The 19,371-nt window shown below is 49.4% G+C and overlaps 1 protein-coding gene across 1 annotated transcript; it reads right to left on the bottom strand.

Moving 5' to 3' along the window:
• Positions 1-961: 961 nt before the first annotated feature.
• On the bottom strand, positions 962-18,656 carry NAAA (N-acylethanolamine acid amidase). Its single transcript, XM_044428478.1, has 11 exons — positions 18,418-18,656; positions 16,170-16,334; positions 15,045-15,171; positions 13,111-13,201; positions 10,409-10,485; positions 9,410-9,582; positions 7,811-7,873; positions 6,852-6,918; positions 4,746-4,774; positions 4,269-4,348; positions 962-2,376 (listed from the first exon to the last, which is right to left on the bottom strand). Exons 1-10 carry the CDS (start codon positions 18,654-18,656, stop codon positions 4,273-4,275), a joined length of 1,107 nt encoding a protein of 368 aa, XP_044284413.1. The 3' UTR covers positions 962-2,376; positions 4,269-4,272.
• Between the last annotated feature and the right edge of the window lie 715 nt (positions 18,657-19,371).

Below are 19,371 nucleotides of genomic sequence, written 5' to 3'. Positions count from 1 at the left end.
CCTGGCGCCGAAAAACCAGTAATGACGGTGCCAGGTAAAGACCTTTTTATTTAAACATCATTTTAATTGTTAAAATATATGATCTGGCCAGAGCAACTTCTTCTTCCTTCTCTTTTCTCCTCCTATATTCTTTATTTACTTATTTTATACTGTTAATTTTAATTTTATATTATTATGTTTGTATCTCAGTGTATTTTTTGTATTTAGTGGTAATTTATTATGTTCTATTGTATTTCAATGTATTTTATTGTGTTGTAAGCCGCCCCGAGGCTTCGGCAAGGGGTGGCATAGAAATGTTATGATGATGATGATGATGATGTCAAGACAGTTTGGTTACAAGCACATAAATAGAGCGGAGATACCTCACTAAACCATATTGTGGGGTGAAGTCAAAACAAGCCACGTGAAGTACAAGCCTAACACAGGTTGCCAAATGATGGGCAATAGAAAAGGGTCTCAGTCAAGTGTTGCAAAGATAAGCCGGTGGCAGGAGGGCTACATTTGGGATTTCATTCCAAAATTGGGGGGCCACCCCCTAGAAGGCACTGCCCCTGGTTCCCACCTTCTGAGCCTCGCTTGTTGAAGACACTTGGAGGAACACCTTTGGTAATGCAGGCAGGGCACATGCCAGGAGACTGGCTTGGTCTGCCTCGTATTCCACATTCTTCGGTTAGGTAAGCTACAGAGGGACGTCATACAGGAACTAACCAGGCCGGCCTTTCTCAGCTGAGAGCCCCCTAGACGGACCGCCATTCCCATCACTGCCAGCAGCACCTCTGCAGGACTCTCAGGCTGAGGGAACCTTGGAGAGACAATTGCTTCTGCAATGGTAGGACCTTTTGGAAAGTTCTGCACAAGGAAATTGGATAAGGGGAGCGGGCAGACCTCTCCACCCCACTAAAGTTGAGGTATTCTAGGTGTCTGACAGGGAAATTGAAGGTTTGGAAAGAGACTTAAGACAAACAGGGAGAAAGTCACTTTATTTCAAGGCTCTCATCCAATATTTGGTTCCAAGAACAGCAGCAAAGCATACACAAGGAGCAGCTGATCAGACTCCGGGGTCTTCAAGGCCTGTGCCGTCAGCACCGACTGCAGCAGGGGCTTTCCTGGGTTTCTTTCCAAGCCCCATCTGCAGGTGTCGGGGCCGAATCCTGGAGCTTCTGCGTGCAAAACAAGTGCTCTACCAGTAAGCGGCAGCCAAGCCCTGTAATTTAATCATCTGAGGACTAACATGTGAAACATTTTAGAAAAAATGCAATTCATGATTAACGGTTCATTTGTTCATTTCCTTCATTTTATACCACCCAACAGCCAAAGCTCTCTGGGTGGTTAACCAAGTTAAAAACACACAACAGAAAAGACAGAAAAGAAGACCACAGCAGCTGCAAGCAGACTGTCGCAGAGGCACAGTGGTGGGGCTGGTTAAAATACAGCATCAACGCTTTAGTTAAAAAGGTCTTTTGAACACCAGAACTAAGGCACTGAAGTCGGAGAACAAATCCGTGTGCTAGGCTGACCATTTATGCTGGCTGGGGGATTCTGGGAATTGTCTATCCAACACATCTGGGGGTCCCTGGGTCTGGGGACACTGCAGCACAAGCTGCGTACAGTTGGGGGATCGCTGGGCTACTGCTGGTGCCCCTCTTCGTGAGCTGAGGAGAAAGGCTCTGTGCACCAGCGAGGCTTCCCTCACGCCCTCTGCTGCGTCCGCATTTTCTAGCTCCTCAGCAGCCTGAGAACAGGAGCAGTGCTGGGGCGGTGGCTGCTTGGGTCACTTCCGGCAAGCACTCACCCTTATTCCCTCCTGCTGCAATTCTGCGCTCTCGGCGTCATCTCACCCCTGTCCAGCCCTCCTTCTGTGCACACCAAGGCCGCACAGGTGCAGGCTCTTGCTCAGGTAATGATCAGGCACGCATTGGCTTGGCTTCAGCAAGGGGGCTGCATCACACACCTTGCGGGCACTACCTGCTAGAAAGGTCATGAAAAGATGAAACGAATTGGGTGGCATGGTAACCGGATTCAGCACCAGGAAGTCTTCGCTTCCGAAACCTCTGGGGATGAGGAAAGCCTATCCATTTCTGCAGAATCCACACTCCTATTTACCAATCACTGGGGAGGTGGCTGAGAATGGCAGAATGTGCCTCTTACTCCTGGACATCCAGGCCTGGCCAAATTCTCTCTTCCTGTTTCTGACCTTTCACCAGATATCATCAATGTGCTATCTTCATATCACTAGGGATTAGGAGTTATTTGTTGCAGATTTATTTCAGGATGGTGAATTCCAAGCACGAGACCCGTCTTGATGCTTTTATCCTCTGGATGCATGGCATAGACAGTCCAGCCTTTGGTTTTTCAAAAGGGATCTTTCTTCCCTTTCTGGTAAAAGCAAAGAGAAGAGACGGAGACAATTTAACAAACACATTCCTTCTTAAAGTGAATTGTACAAACTTGAGTCCCATTCAGTGCCAGTCTTACTTCAAAACTTGTTTACATTGTTAGATTCAGTGAGTTTGTGTCTATTCAATGAGTGTGTGTGTGTGTGTGTGTATTACACAGTAAAACTGGATGTTTACAAATCCACAATAATGGAGTCTAGCAAGGTGTCAAAGATACAATGAAATCTATCAATCTGTAAAGTCTCTAAGCTTGTTATTCACAATTTGGGACTGAATCTAAATTCCACAAGCAACAAGGAAAGCTACTTGAAAAATAGACAGAGCAAACACGGCTATTGGACTGGGTACCTAATCAGCCCTCTGCCCTCTTCACGGGATGCTTCTGCAATAGCGGTTTTCATATGGCTTGAACGGTTGGCATTACAGAACAACGTGTCCCCGAAATGCACTGGTACTTCTCCCAGCAGAAAGCTCGCAGGAGCTCATCCAAAGCACCCAAATTTCCTGCTGTGTCCTTTGCTCAAGTGCCGAGAGTGCAAACATTCAGCTGCAATGATTGTGTGCATCTGCACAACAGGCCACTGTCAACTCACTGCCGACCTTGATGCATGCATCTGGAGAAGACAAGCCCTCATTTTGCACATGGGGAGGAGGGTCTTTCAAAATGTCCTCCCCCAACCTTTGCGTTGGAAATGGTGCTCAGGTGTGGTGGTGACAGTGTTGGATTGGGGACCTTCTAGTCTCCACCTGGCTGTGAAGCCCACAGGGGGACTTTGAGCCAGTCACTCACTCACAGCCTAACCCACCTCACAGGGTTGTTGTGAAATAAAATGGAGCTATGTATGCCGCCTTGACTTCCTTGCAAGAGGAAATGGGGCAGGATGCAATGCAAAGCAGTAAGAATGCAATAAATTGTGCCAGGTACACAGTTTGGTTGGATGTGTTTAAGGCAGCTGATCTATTTATTTAAAATCAATCAATGAAACAATCAATCAATCTGGCACAGGTCAGAGGATTACATTCCTCCCTTTACTGGGGCTGGTAAATCTTGATATTGACTGGCATGACATCTTCAGTTAACATTCTCTTAACTATTTCTGAGGGGCTGCTAAAATGGAAATTGCAACCCTCTGGAAATCAGAAGCCAAATAAATTGGCTGCAGTGGAAACCTTGCGTTTTAGTACTAACGGAAAAACTGAATCAGAGTGCCATTCTGTGAATGTTTTGACAGAGGAAAGGCCTGTATCTCCCAGAATTCCTCCACCAGCATGCCAGCCTAGGGAATGCTGGACACTGGAGGCCCTTTCGCCATTTAACCATCCATAGGATTGCACCCTAAAAGGGTGAAGGCAGAAAAAGTAGCACAGAGCAGGTAGATGACTTTTGCCCAATATTGTTCAGGTCACCCTGCTATGGAAAGAATTACCTGGATGATTTAACAACCCTAATGATTCTAAAGGGCTTCAGTGGAGGGGATGATGCCATATGGGCCCCGGCAGCTTCCCCACGGCTATGGCCTTTGACTGTTACCTTATTTCACAATCCCAATTTGTTGGTTATCTTCAGTTTTTGCTGTGTGTATCAAAGAAGTATGCAGTAAAAATAGCTATCAAACCAACAACTGCATCACCCTGCAGAGGAGAGGACAAAGGCCTTGAATAAGCAACAGGTTTAATGCCTTCTCTCTGCCTCACTCCGGTTCAACAGATCACTGTGGCTGGGTGGAAAAGAGCAAGGTACACCTTTCTGGACAAGGCTTCTCCTCCCCGTCAGCTGGAAGGCCTGAACTGCAGCCAGCACCACTGGGTATTTGCACAGAACTACGAAGGGCCTGAGGTGCCCATTCTAATCCGCATTAATGCAGGACTTACCCATTTATTCCAGGGTCCTTATCCGTGTCGTGTAATTGCTTGGCGCTGCAGCACTCATGACAGTGGTATAAATGGTGAACCTGGTAAAGAATAGGAACAGGTGCCCATGGGATTGTCATTCTGGCCCAAGTGCATCCTGGAACAGATGACTTCTTTGACCCCACTGGATCTGACTCCTCCAGGATCCCTCATAAAACCATGTATATATTTTAACCCCCTCAGCAGAGATCCCACTAGTGAAAATGCAGAGACTGGTCGCGTCATGTAGCCCTGCTGGATTGCCTGGAGTCCTAATGCCCCGGGAAGCCTGCAAGCAGGCCATAAAGGTAACAGTGCTGGTTGCTCCCCCAAAAAGGTATTCAGTGGCATCGTGCCTCTGGCCCCAGCGATTCCCTACAGCCCTTTAGAGGTGATCTACCCTACAGGTGCATGCACGCATCTCTCAAGGCACTCTTAGCAAGCTGCAAACAAACTTACACGTTCAGAACTGGCGGTACTGACAGTACCTGGAAAGGAAACAGAAACGAAAAAGGGAAGATGGTCAGGATGGCGCATGGCTGGAAGTCCCCAGCATGTGGCAGAACAACCTGTTTAGTGACGAAATCTGCCCTGGAAAGGCATGGAATGGTTTTGCTTTCAAACGGGGCAGCTCTGCACATTCAGGCTTGATCTACACGCAGTGTTAGTTGCATCGTTTGTGGCTGAGTCTTCTCTTTTTCTTAACGTGTGAAAGTAAGCGCATTTAGTCTGCTCAGGAAACTGGGGAAGCCTTTCGGATCCCTTATGAGAAAACATGAGAAACTACCGCAAGAGCCTTCTTTCCGGTGGAAGATGTGGAACGTTTCAATCAAATGAAGCACGAAGGTCTTCCAGTCCAGATGGCATTACTGTGGAAAAGCCTGCATCGTTTTTCCTTGCAAGGGCCTGACCAAGCCCAGCCCATAATCTGTTCTTACAACATCTTAACGAGAACCTGCCCAGATTAGATTCCAAATACGGTGCTGACTGCTCTTACGGGCGCCTGTTGGCCAATCCCCGAGGAAAGCCTCACAGTCGCCCTTGGAGGATGCTCTGGGCTGGACCCCCGAGCTGATGCGAGAACTCATTCAGCCGCCGGGTTGCACAACATCACAAACCGTCTTAGTGCAGGGCCTTGCGGAAGCAGTCACCCCCTCCCCCCCTCGTGCCCTTTCCACATTCCATTGTGCCACCACCTGGAACTGCAAAGCGTTCAGTTTGCATGGCTGCCACCTGAGGGACACAAGGCTCTAAGCATGGAAGGTGCCAAATATTTTTATGGGGGCACAGAAGCTAAGCAGTCGCCCCTTCTCTGCTGGGTGCTGTGGTGCAGCCCGCTGCCTCCAGAAGTCACATGCTGCAAGGAGCTGCACGGAGTCTACCTGCGCACACTGCCAGGGCCATGTGACCCCAGACTCCTGCACCTATTTCTGGAAAGCCCCCGAATCTGCTGCAGAGCGCACCGATCCACACAGCACCAGGAGACCAACAGCTATCAGACAAATGTGGGATGAAGTTGTACAGAGAGGCCAGTCCGGGTTGGGCTATTTTAAAAAATCCCAGTACGACGTGTGAGAGCCAGTGTGGAGCAGGGTCAGAGTGCTGAACTGGCAGAAGCGAGTTCCACTCCCCATTTGGCCACGAGGCTCCCTGGGGGAATTGGGGGCCGTCGCTCAGACTCACAGGGTTGTTGTCCTGAGGATAAAGTGGAGCCACTTCTATCAAACTTGGAGAGTTTTTCCTTTATTATTGGCTAGAGATATGGGACTTTCCATAGATTTAAACAGGGGGGTTTTTTTGGACTTGGCTTAGATTTAAATATGTTTTCAAGTTATTATAAATGGATTTGCATATGACTAAAGAATGTTAAAAAGGAAAAATGAATGAGTAGGGGGCTGACACAGTATGTCTGATGTAATTGATAGTGGATGTTTTTAGTGTTCGTTTAAAAAAATTTTAAAGGCAGGGCGGGGTGCACTGAAATGAAGAAGGCAGCCCCTCCTTGCGTCTACCAAGCCCTGACTCGGGGCTGCGCGTGCGTCTTTACACAGCCCACAAGGGCCAGCTGCTTCCTGCATCCTCAGTTTGGCTGGCACTGGTTTGGGACACCTGCTGCACCTGCAGAGGGGCTTTCCCCTGGCCTTACCTTTCTCCGCCCTCATTCCACTGTGAGCAGCGCTGCACCCTGGGATGCATACTAGAGGAGAAGGTTCAATTTGGAAGTGCTTCCTAACGGTTAGGGCCCCTAGGGCATGGAATGGGCTTCCACAGGAGGCGACTGAAGCCCCAACGGTGAGGGTGTTCAAGGATAGGCTGGACATGCACATGGTAGGCATGTCATGAGTGGAGCCGGCTGGAGCCGGGGGTCGGACTAGATGGCCTGGGAGATCCTTTCTGACTTGCTGGTTTCTATATTTCTATTCCTGCAACACCGTTTTCCTCTGCTGACATGCCATCCTCGTTTTGGCTGCCAGAGCAATCCTGCCACGGAATTTACTATAGCAGAAAACTCTGGGGGAAGAGGCTTTAGTTTTAAAGGAGCATGATATAAAATAAAGGACTTACCTCGAAGAGAGTCTCGAGGTTAATATTGGCTTGTCCAGTGGCATTCAGTGCTTTCATGGCTGCAATCCTGTAGCACAAAGAAGAAATATTCTGTGAGAAACACAGAGGATGTCATAGGACGCCCAGGAAGACCCCTGGGGTCAAAGGAGAAACAATGCTGAATGCATCACTGGAAAGCGCTCCCAACTTCTCTTGGAGGAGCAGGAAGGATCAACCCTTTCCTTCCCGGCCGCAGTCCCAGTGAAAGCCTGCCCTGCCTCCATGCTGCCACTAGCCCAGAAAGAGGGCCCCCTTTGGCAGCAGGAGGTGGTGATATGCCCACAAGAATGTATATTCCGGCTATTAAAAATAGATTTGCAAGGCTTCCATATACATGTGTGTGTTTTGTATCATTCTCTCTAATTTGGGAAGAAGCGAGATGCGGAATAGAAAGAGCACACTGCATTTGTGGTCTGCAGCGGGGATTTTTTGGGGGGATGTGATGCAGTATTTTGAGCCACCCGGAGAGCTGCCGGTGTTAGAAGCACAGAATCACAGAGGAGTAGAGTTGGAAGGGGCCCAGAAGGCCCTGAGCCCAACCGCCTGCTCAGTGAGGACTGCAAGTTGAAGCACCCCTAACAGATGCCGTCCAGCTGCCGCTTGAATGTGTGGGACAGCGCACCACCTCCCAGCTTTACTGTTCTGACCATCAGGCAGTTCTTCCTGATATCTAGCTGGAATCTGGCTTTCTGCAACTTGAGCACATTATTCCTCGACCTGCACATCTGACAAGGGCTATGATCTCTTCCCCAGGTCTTCTCCTCCCAAAGCTGAATATGCTGTGGAGGATCCAACTCCTTCTGTTGGATGGTCTAGATGGTTATAGTCATTCCTGCCACACCACAGGGGCTCCTTTGTACAACCAGGTCCCTTCAACAAACAGGGGCATCTGGGCCCAGCCCCCTCCCAGCAAAGCATACCTTCGAAGATCAGACGGAGGTGGGGTGGTCCAGTGGTCATAGTTCGTCTCCACCAGGTACCAACTACAAGCCAAAGAACAGTTAAATGTTGTCATAACATTGCAAAGGGGAAGTGTTCATTTGCAGGGGTTGAAACCTGGCGCCTTCTAAATGTTTTCAAATCAAATGTCTGTAACGTGGGCTTCCAAGAAGCTTGCAGTGATGGGCTTCATGGACCTCAGGTGACAGCCTATTCCAGGGGTGTGGGGGCCACTAGGGAAAAGGCTCCGCCTTGTGTGTTTCCATTTAAATGCCCGGAGATGAGCAAGTGAGGAGGGGCGATGCTGCGGAGAAAAACAGCCCAATAATCCCCATAATTCCCCAGGCAGGCATCCTGGCTGTGGGAATGCTGGGACTTTGGCTGCCTAACCATGTGCAGGATTGTGACCGTAGTCAACACACCGCTCAGGAGTCAAGGGAGCTGCCACAGAGCCCAGCAGGGACTGCCTTCCTTGACTTCAACTCAAGCGGGCGGTGGGGGTCCAATTTCAACATGCAGGGGTGGATGCCGGCGTGGGGAGCTGTGCCCACCTGTCTAACTTCCTGGCCGCTGGCAGCACGGACCCCTAGCTGTGCTGTGAGAGCTCAGCTAGAGAGAGAGCTCCTCAAACAGGGGGTGCTGGCAGGTAAGGCCAGGGGAGCCCCCTCAGCTGGACAGTCCAGAGGGGCTTGGTCACTCTGCGGGGGAAGCTGCAGCCGCTCTCCGCATCTTCATTCCTCCACGTGGAACCCACATGGGGGGGCGACCGCAGCTCTCCTCTGCAGCACCCCTGAACGGTGGTGGGAAGAAAGCGGGCTGAAGAAGGGAGATCAGAGAGGGAGAAGAGCAGGCGATACAGTAAGAGGAGAGAAACTCCACAAGGAGAAACGGGATGGGGATGGGCACATCTGGTCCAGGAGGCTGAGCCTTTCCATACGGTGCATGAGAACAGCCTCTGGCACTCTTGAGTGGTCTGGTCTGGACTGGACTCATCCTGCCAGGGACCTTGTGTGGACAGGGCACGCTCCCCCACCAGATCCAAAGCCACCCAGGAGCTCTTCTTACTCCTCTTGTGCAGGCCTGTATCCCCTTGACCTGAATCTACCAGGACAATATGAGCAATATCTGAAGCTGCTGCTTAGCTGCCACTTCCTAGGCAGGTCTGGAGGGTGGTGGAGTAGGGAAGAGACTTCTCCTTGGTGGCCCCCAGCTATGGAATGCTCTCCCCACAGAGGCCCACCTGGTGCCAACACTGCCCTCCTTTCAGCACCAGGCTAGGCCTGCCCTCTTCTCTCAGGTATTAAAGAATATTCGATGACCAGCTGGAGAATTTTTGTCAGCTGTTTTCTATATGTCTAGTTTGTTTAGCCATTAAATTCTTTTTTTTACATTTTGCCTACAGGGAAAAAAATGAATGCTTTTTTTCTTGTATTTGTGGTCTTTGCTCTTAGGAACTATTGTGAACCTTTCTGAATTGTTGCAAAAGAGAGTTTCAGGTGGAATAAAGCAGAACGAATGAATAGAAGAACGAAAACTTTGAACTGGGCCCAAGAGACGCCTTTCCTTGCAAGGATGCTCACCCTCCGGTTGAAGGGTCCAAGGGCCAAATATCCTCAGGGCCACTCCTCTTCCTGGTGATGACCAATCCCTCCCGGGAAGTGGTACCTCCGATGATGTAGTAGACATCTGCTATAATCGGCGTCTCGGCCAGCATAAATGATGCAGCCTCAAAGTCTTCTGCTTTAGTCAAAGTCTAAAGTGAAGCCAAAAACAGAGCAGACAGTTCTGCGCTTTCAAAGCAGAAGTTCAGAAGGCAAGCATCACATCAGGCACAGCTTTCCTGTCACAATGCTGTAAAATTCTTGCTTCTACGTGACTCTTAATGATACAGAAACCCACTTGTGTCTGGAGCGAGCATATCTATTGTACTATGCACTTCACAAGTCCCTGGGTTAGCTGAGTTGCCCCCTCTGTCAGAATCCTGAAAACATGAGCTTGCAATTAAAAGAATGCTTCTAGTCCTTAAGGGCAAAGTGCCTGAAAGACAGTATTTATCCATGTGTTCACTTCAGGCCTCAGAACAACCATACTCATGGCCTTGGAGAGGCAGCCAATGGGGTTCTTTTCATTCTGGCTGTCAGGGGGACAAATTGTGGGTTTCCCCACTGTGAGGTTGGAACCATAATTATGATCTCAAATCTGCAAAGTATTTGCTGGTCCCTCAGACCATAGGATTGCTCCTTTAACAACTTAAGGGAACAGTATAATTTCATAAGCAAGAAGGTGAATCACTGAGGTCATCACTGAGGTCAGAAGAGCAAGCAATGAGTCTAGGGGTGTTGCCCGATGCTAGCAGAGATGGAATGAAGGCCTACAACTCCCAACTGCGTACAATTGCTCCCAAGGGCTGTGAGCACCCATCCCAATGCAGTGGAATTTTACTTCTGAGTATTTGCACCCATCTCAATGCAGTGGAATTTTACTTCTGAGTATTTGCACCCATTTCAATGCAGTGGAATTTTACTTCTAAGTAGACATGCACAGGATTGCATTGTAAAGATGACATGGCGTGTACTTACAGTCCTGATAAGCCAGCTGACCGGACTATTTCGTTGCACCAAACCAGCTATTACATTTTCCCACCAGCTACCACGGTCTATAAAAATGAGAGTGAAAAACCAGGAGAATTAGCCAGCCATTCATGGTTTTAGTGTTTAATCTCTGCTATGCTGATGGTCAGGATCAGTAACAGCAGCTTGGAGAAAACAAGCTAAGTTCACAGAACATGCCCACTAAAATTGGGATTATATTCTATATGTCATGTCAAAGTCTAAGGTCACCCAACCATGCATTGGCCCGGCCCCTAAAAGCAGCCAAAATGAGGAAGTTTCTCAGGTATGAACCCCCTTGCAGCACAGAGATGTCCGAAAGACCAGTACTTATGGAGATAAGCTGTTCCACATTTACTTATTTCTTAAGTCTCTAGTCCCTGTGGATGTGCAGAGCATTTTGGAAAATCACACAGCCAGCATCTGCTTCAGGAAAGCACAGCTGGCTCGAACGACTGGGTTCAGTTGCTGGTGTGAAGTGATGGGGACGGGCAAGCTTTCTTTCCATTCTCATGGGCAACCTCTCATGGGCCCCATGACTGCAGTGAGCGAGGCCAGAACCAGTAGTGGGCGGCAGGAGCAAAACGTGGGGGGCCACTCCTTTTAGCACCCTGTCACTCCCCCTCTTCATTCCTTCCCGCCCGCAGGCTGCCAGGAAAGCGACTGACTGCTTGTGCCAGATGCCTGAACTGACCGCCAGCAACGGATTTCGGAAATCAAACCAAGTGCCACACACCTGCCAGGTGTGGTCCGTGGCAAAAGGCCAAATTCCACTGGGGGCACAGAAAGAGTCCCAGGGGCCTTTTGCATTTCATTCTTGTCCCTCAGGTGTTTTCTAAACCTGTCAAATGAACATAAGAGCCGTGCCGGATCAGACCATGGTCCCTCTAGTTTGTACAAGCTTCCATATAGCCTGAAGTGCCTGATCCTGCCTAATTTTGGAAGCTAAGCAGGATCAGGCCCGGCCAGAATTAAGATGGGTGACTGGAGTGTATGATTCTATGATTACTGTTGTAAACTGCCCAGAGAGCTATGGCTATGGGCAGTATTTTAAAAAATGTAATAATAGTAATACTCTGTTCACACAGAGGCCAAGAAACTTTGCACTTTTGTTGCACAGTTTGAGTGCAAATGTAACTATTGAGATGAGTCTGTACCACTCCACACATGTTGAGATGGAATGTGCACTCTAAATAACGTAAGCTTCACCTCCACATTGCAAAGATAAGAAAGGTAAATGTTTTTCTGAACTACGTTTGATTTCAGGACGCAGGTAGCTTCAGGACTTTGGAATGCACATGTCTTAGTCTTCTGGAGGTAGGTTAATCTTGGACTTTGCTGTCATCTTTCCATCTGGCAAGGAAGTTTTCATTCTGACAGTCCTTGGGAACCAACAGGTTAACTGTTTGTTGCATGGCTCAAAATATCCTACTTGTTTCACCTCGCCCAGCCCTGTTAACGTACTGAACTTTTGAACATTTTAACATGCCAATTTATGCTTTTCTTGTTTATGTTTTGTTTGCTGGAATGATGCACACATTTTTTCTTGTTTTTAAGCTCACTCCTCTTGCAGGTGGGTGGGAAGAGTAAGCAGTTCTCTTCCAAAGTGTCATGCTCTGGATCCAAATGGCATATTCACACCCTTGCAGGAGAGTAGAGAAAATAATTGGAACACAGATCATGTGGATGAGCTATGCTGCTTCGAATCAAATGGGCATCTAGGTGAGCTCCCTGTTCACACGGGTACCCTAACCCATGTCTCCACGGGAAATCCACAAGCAGAACATGAATGCAACAGCACCCTCTTGCCCATGTTCCCCAGCAGCTGGTGGGTACAGGCACACTGCCTCTGGTACAGGAGCTAGTTTTTAGCCACAGGACTAGAAGCCATGGATGTGCATGAAAGAATTCAGTTCAAACAGTTCAAGAGACTCAAGTATTCCTGTGAACAGACACACTTTAAAAGACATAAGAACTGGTTCTTCTTTGCCCCAGAGACAGTCCACTTCCACTGTGCTTGGAATGTACTTTCTCCCATGTCTGTAAAGTGCAAAAGCATTTGCTCCTGGAACATGCAAAGTGTGGGTCAGCTACGCCATCCTGGACCGACCCAATAGTTGTGGGTTATTTCAATAGCAGTTGATTGTTCCAGGACAGTTACAGTTAGAGATGAACCTTTGTGCAACTCACAATATGATTAAAGTGTATCTTTCGAATGCTTTTGTGCAAAAGATGTGTGTGCTACAGAGATAAAGGATGCACATGAAAAGTGGATCTTGGAAATGAAACCAATTGGTGGAAATGGTTTTCTAACTCTCAGGGGCAGAGACCTCAGAAAGCGCCCATCCTCTCGCAGGGTGTTCAAGGATAGGCTGGACATGCACATGGTGGGCATGTTGTGAACAGAGCTGGCTAGAGCTGGGGGTCAGACTAGATGGCCCGGAAGACCCCTTCTGACTCGCTCTGTTTCTATGTTTCTCTCTGTTCCAGCTTGCACTCTCCACACTTCCGTCCTGCCTTTAGCATCCAGATCTCAGTAGAAAGCTAACAGAATTACAATTAAAATACAGGGTACAAACTGAGCAGCATACCTGGAAATCGCACACTTTTTCCCAACCCACTCTGCCTGCAATGCAGACTATACACATCGTTGTTCCATGAAATGAGCTCACCTCGCTCGTCCGCAGTGATGGTGAACTTCTGTGGACTCTGTCCTGTCCATAAGCCAACATAACCAAAAAAGGTAGTGCCCTTGAACTTCACCTGAAAATTAAAGAACATAAATTAGCAGCTTACAATTTAGCAAAATTAGAACATACTTTGCATTAAAAACAAAGGAACACCAAGCCAAAGCTTCTTCTTTAATACAACTATATAGAGCATACCATTATCTAAATGGAACATGAATATTAAATGGGTAGAGAGCAGTTTGTACCATGAACAGCAAATGTTCGTGACACGTTTTCTGGTAATCTTTACCCTGTGCAGTCCACAAAATTCAGCTAGGCTCTTGCTGCTGGAAGAGTCCATCAGGAGTCCAGCTGAAAGCTTCCCGGAGAGACAGGTGTCCAGTCTTTGCTTGAATACATCCAGTAATGGAAAGCAACCATCTCCCAAGGAAGCTGGTTTCAGTGCATGGCTGCTCCAAGCATGAGAACTTTTCCCTCATGCGCCATCCAAAGCCGCCTTCCTGTGACTAAGATACTTTGCATCCCATGGTCTTGAATGACAGAAAACAGGCTGAAATCTTCTCTATGACTACCCTTTAGGTACTTGGAAAGGGCTATCATAACCTCCCTAGTTTTCCCTGTATGGTTACGTGTTGTGCACTCATCTCTGACATTTGGCAACCCCATTAAGGAAAGCCCTCCAGGATGACCCGGCCACAACAGTCCTGCTCAGCTCTTAGTGAAGGCTGTGGCTTCCTTGACGAGTCCACCCATCTCATATCTGGTCTTTCTTGGCCTTTAACTTTGCCTAGCATGGTTGAAATGCACATGGTGGGCATGTCGTGAGTGGAGCCAGCTGGAGCCGGGGGTCAGACTAGATGGCCTGGGAGGCCCCTTCTGACGCACTCTGTTTCTACGTCTTCTGCAAGGAGTCTTGCCTTGAGATTTCCGTATTCAAGGCTCAATTTACTGAGCTCCTTCAATCTTCCCCATAGAACTTCATTTCTAGTTCCCTGATCATCGTTGTTGCCCTCCTCCAAACTTGTTCCACTTCATCTCACATTTTTCTTAGAGGGGGATGTCTGGAACTAGACTCATTATCTGAGTTGAGGTCTGACCAGTCCAAACTGGACGTCTCCTGATGCTACCTGGAACTACATTTGCTTTTTGCACATCACAGACGCATCCCACCGCTCCCTCGACTCCAAGGTCTTTTGCACATGTATTACCATCAAGACAGGTATGCCCCATCGTATCATCCATCCTGCCTAGAGACTCCAGCAGGACTAATGGGGCATATAATTCTAAAAATATAAATAAATATACCTGTGTATGAGTATTTATTTTCCTTAAATAAAGGACACTGACTAGGTTTAGCTAAATACCATTGCTATTTTCTGCTTAGTTTTCCAAACTACCAAAATCTTCTTGAATTTTGTCTGTCTCCTGAATTGTCCTACCCAATTTTGTGTTATCAGCAAATTTGATAAACATCCCTCCATCACTATCTTCCTCTGAGCGATTAATAAAAATGTGGACGAGTCCAGGGCCCAGAAGTACACCCTGCTGCATCCCACTCAAAGCCTCCTTCCAGCTTGATGTGGAACCACTGTGGATCCAACTGGTTATAGTGGTCCCTGCATCAGCTAAGCTGCCTTGCTAATCAGAATATAATGGGGCATTTATGTTTGCAGTATTCCATGGTCTATTAATAATGTTACCTGCTCAAAAAATAAAATAAGACTCATTTGGCAGGATTTGTTCCCGACAAATGCACCCTGATTTTCAGGGATCACCCCAGTAGTGTGGAAATGCCGACAAGTCAAGGGCTTGAGAATTGCTCTATAATCTTCCCCACTAGAGAAATGCATGCGGTACTTTTTGCTTTTCCTGCACATCACTCAAGAGCTTTCCATCACTGCCAACCCTGTTTGTACCTTCCCATTCTGTAAGAAGTCCACTTCAATGGTAACCTTGCGTAAAATACTTCCAAAAGCATAATCCATATTGCGGCCATGGTATATATTTCCATTTTTATCCTGTGCAATGATACTTGTGCAAAACCTGGAGGTCAAAAACACAAAGAACTTGGGAAAAAATGCAGACTTTTTTCTGATCTGATGTCAAAACAAATGCCATTGCGCAAAAGCACAACTTTCCCAATTTTGGAACACACGTGGTGAGGCCTTACCGTCACGAGATCTGCTCAGCACATGGGCCTCGCCCTACAAGATCTCCCCCAGTTACTTCCAAGGAGGGGGCAGCTTAGTGCAGTCTGAAGGGGTGCAAGCGCAGAACTGACTGTCCGTGCAGATGAATGGGGAAACCTGCTTACCCAGGAACTGCATACACACAACAGAGCTCTGAGAGCTGCAGATGAATGGGCGAAATACTAATTATTTAGTTAGGGTGCAGCATTTGCCTCGCCACAAAGAAACAATGGGTGGGTACCAACTGTGTATTCACACTGCATGTTCCTTCGGAGAAGGGCAGATCTGCCGGGGGCTGTTTGCTGGAACACCTGAATTAGACCTCTGTGTTAGAAAAGGAAATAACTCCCGGAATACCAGAGTTTGGGGACAATCTATGGAGAAGGGCCGACAGCTGCTGGAAGGACCCACCAGCCCCTTCTGCCCATCCCTGCTCTTCGAGATGTACCACACACCTGTGGGTGGGCAGCTGTCATTCTGACTTTCTTGCCATGCCCCCGAGCAATGCCCAAACGGTGAGCTGTCTGTGCACATTTCCCTCACACCACCACAGCGCCACTGCAGGGGGTGACCACTACCTGGTTCCAGAAGAAGGGAAAAAGGACCACATATGAGCCAAATCAGCCCTCATAAGGAATGCACGGCTGGTGACTACGCGAGGATTCCTTTCCCTAGCTTCACTTTACCTTGCAGGTAAACTTTGACAGGGCAACATAGTGCCACTCTTCTTTTACTAAGGAAACACATGGAGGAAGCAATTCGGCACACATTCCTGGCAACATCGGAACCACTCCCTGCACCAGCGGACTTCTCCTTGCCACCTCCGAGTTGCCCTTCTAGCCAAATACTTACGCACTGTACTCATAGGCCAGATTGAGTAGGAGTCCGTCCCCAACATTTAGCCCCAGGGCGTTGCTGAGTCCCCGAATCTCTCCTGCATACTCCTGGTGGATGCTGAATGCTAGTTCTTCAGCTATGGGCCGAAGAATTGCATGAACCTTCTCGGGGACTGCTAAACTGGATGACAGGAAAATACAGAAAGCCTCGGTCACTGACTTGGAACGGTCTTAAGCTTGGTAGCAGAACACAGAAATGGACTGTAGAACTGGGATCAGCCAACTGCAGGCTGGCAAGCAGCAACATCTACCACCAAGAAGGTCGAAGCAGGAACTAGGATTGTCTGGAACACAGCACCAAGAAACAGGGTGTGTCTGGACACTTGCTCAGCTCAGGGCTTGTCTTTAGACCCAGAACCGAGCTCAGTCCTTGCAGTTGTTGCTATCGACAAGCAACAAGGAACAGACAGCCTTGCTGATCTTCTGCAAACCAGGGCAATGTGTTTGAGTCAAGGTGAGCTGAATCATCATTTTAAATCACTAACAGCTTCTCTACAGGAGGAATTTAACCTGCTACTCTACTGAGGTTCCTTCCTGTTTCATTGCTGTGGGGGGGTAAGTGTCCTTGACAGAGGTCCCCCCACCCCCTGGGTGACAATGGCACAAGGTACACTGTGGTATGACTTGCGCTGTAGCCGATTTGTGACTTCTCAAGAGGCCTTTGTTTTGGCACTTCAAAATTTAATACCAGACTTTCCTCACTCTAAAGTACTTGCTTGAAAGGATGGAGATTGGGGGAGTAGCTCTGGAGGATGACAACCTTATGAAAAGGCCCTCAAACTCCTGCGAGTGAGTATAAGAGCACAATTAGGGCTCTGTAAAGACGTCCTGAGAGAACACTCGGGTTTTAATAGCTGATTCAGATCAAGTGTTCCATCAGTCAGTCCAACTATCAACTGAATGTTCACATTTCTTAAACAAGAGTGCAAATCTAATCAGTAAAATGGATTTGTCTGCTTTTTACAAAATCAACAAGGACTATTCTGAGGTAACGTTGTGTTTTTTACTGTTATAAAAATATTGGGAATATAAAAAACATTGTTTTATTAAAAGTAGTACATTGAATACATATCCTACTTTTCTAGTAGGTATAATCACTATTCTGCATTTAAACAAATGTGCCAATCAACATGAATTTCCCCTTAACCAGTGTAAACAAAGGCACAGTTGCACAGAACCAAACCTATATTTATGGAATAGCACACAACTCACTGCCTCTGTCAGCAACATGCTGGGAGAAGGAAGGACTGCATCACACACAGACAACAACCGCATGGTGGGCCCCCACAAGTGCATCCCCTCCCCCTACTTAATTAACCTCCCATGGCTTAGCCTGAGGTAACACGCCCACCCTCTTGACTCCTCTGACTTGCGTGTCCTGCACACAAGGGCAAAATACCAGTTCTTCTCCAGCTTATGGACTTGGACGTGGGACTTTATAGAGAGGAACAGAAAGGAATGGGGCAAGTGCTGGCCGGCTGGGCAAAGTCACTTCCAAGAAACAAACCAAAAACTATCGTGCATATTCATGCCCCTGAGGCTGTACGTGTAGATTAGCTCGTTTGTGAGGAGATGGAATTTACAATGTTCTTTAAAAAGCTATACTTAAAATGCCGCGCGCATCAGGATGCTGCCTATACACGCAGGGAGAGCCCAAAGGGGTGGCCTGTTTCTACAGGTCAGTCCTCGCAGCTTCCCTCTCCATCAAAAGCAGGCCTTTGGCTCGGCCAATGCTTGGGTACCAGCCCAACATCCTTCCATCAGCGCCAGTCCTCCGGGGCCGGGACTCCTCCGCGGGAAGCACAGCTAAGCACGGCGCAAGCTGCTCGGCACGACGGGTTCTCTCCGTGCCACGGAGCCACGAAGAGGGAGGGAGAGATGTCTGCAGCGCAGACTTCGCCCGTGCGGGCCTCCGGTGCTGGCAGGTCAAGGCACACGGGCGGGCCGGGAGCGCTGCCCGCCGGCACTCGGCAACCCAAGCAAGCGCCGATGAAGGGCAGCTGGCGAGCAAAGCCAGAGGCCCGCCCGGGTTTGCGTTAGACATTACGAACGGGTGCAAGGAGACCCCTGCAGGGGCATGTGCGGAGCGAGGCGCCAGGACCAGCCTTCCGCGCTGCCCTGCGATGGGCTGCATTCCAGCGCCCATCATCCCCGCAGCGTCCCCAGGAGGAGCAAGGGGAGCGAGGCGCCCGACCTGCACTCACTCGAGGATCCGGAAAAAGGCGGCGCGCAGGAAGTCCGGGTCGAAGAGGCGCAGCGCCGCGTCCCAGCGGTGCTCCGGCGCGCTGTCCAGGCTGACGTTGCAGCGCAAGGGCGCAGCGCCGGCGGGCGCGCTCTGGGGGGCCGCCGCGTCGCTCGGCGCCCGCGGGAGCGCCAGCAGCAGCAGCAGCGGCGGAAGCGGCAGCGGCGCGCCCCGGGCTGCCCCGCGCAGCGCGCGTCCCATCGGTGCGGCCGAGAGCGACGCGCGACCCGGCCGGGGAAGGGGAGGAATGGCGCCCATCCGGCCGGGCGCGCCGAGTGTTACTTGGGCCCCACAGAAGCGCCTCGGGCCCGGGCAGGGCGAGGGGACGCGCGGATTGGCTACTCCCGCCGCCCTGCTCGCCTCCCCGTTTTACTCTCCTTTCGCCACCGCCCCCCGCCCGCGAGGAGCGCGTGACTCCGCGGCTGCGTGGCCGGCGAACGTCGCCCGCGGGCGCGCCCTTTTCCCGCAGTGCCCCGACACGCAGGGGCGGCGCAGGGTCCCGCAGAGATCCGGCGCTGAGGCCCACGTGTTTAAAAAACAAAAAGGGCAAGCGCGACGCTGCTTGTGCTAATTTAGACACGGTCTGCAAGCCGGCAGTTCCCTTTGGTTTTCTGCTTGCCAAATGGCATTTGGAGGGCCTGGACTGCTAAATAAACTGAAGCTCAACCCAGACAAGACGGAGGTCCTGTTGGTTGGCGGATCGGGCTTAGGAGAGGGTGAATTGAGCCTAGTCCTGAATGGGGTTGCACTCCCTCTTAGGGACAAGGTCCGCAGCCTGGGAGTGCTCCTCGACCCTGAGCTTTCACTGGAAGCTCAGGTGACAGTGGTGGCGAGGAGCGCTTTCCTTCAGCTTCGGCTGATCCATCAGCTGCACCCCAACCTGGAGTACGACTGCCTGGCGACGGTGACACATGTG

This window comes from Varanus komodoensis, unplaced genomic scaffold (genome assembly GCF_004798865.1).
Source record: "Varanus komodoensis strain SLA01 unplaced genomic scaffold, ASM479886v1 scaffold2, whole genome shotgun sequence".
NCBI lineage: Eukaryota > Metazoa > Chordata > Lepidosauria > Squamata > Varanidae > Varanus > Varanus komodoensis.
The sequence above is the reverse complement of the archived record's forward strand: the minus strand, read 5'-3'. Positions and strand labels throughout refer to the sequence as shown.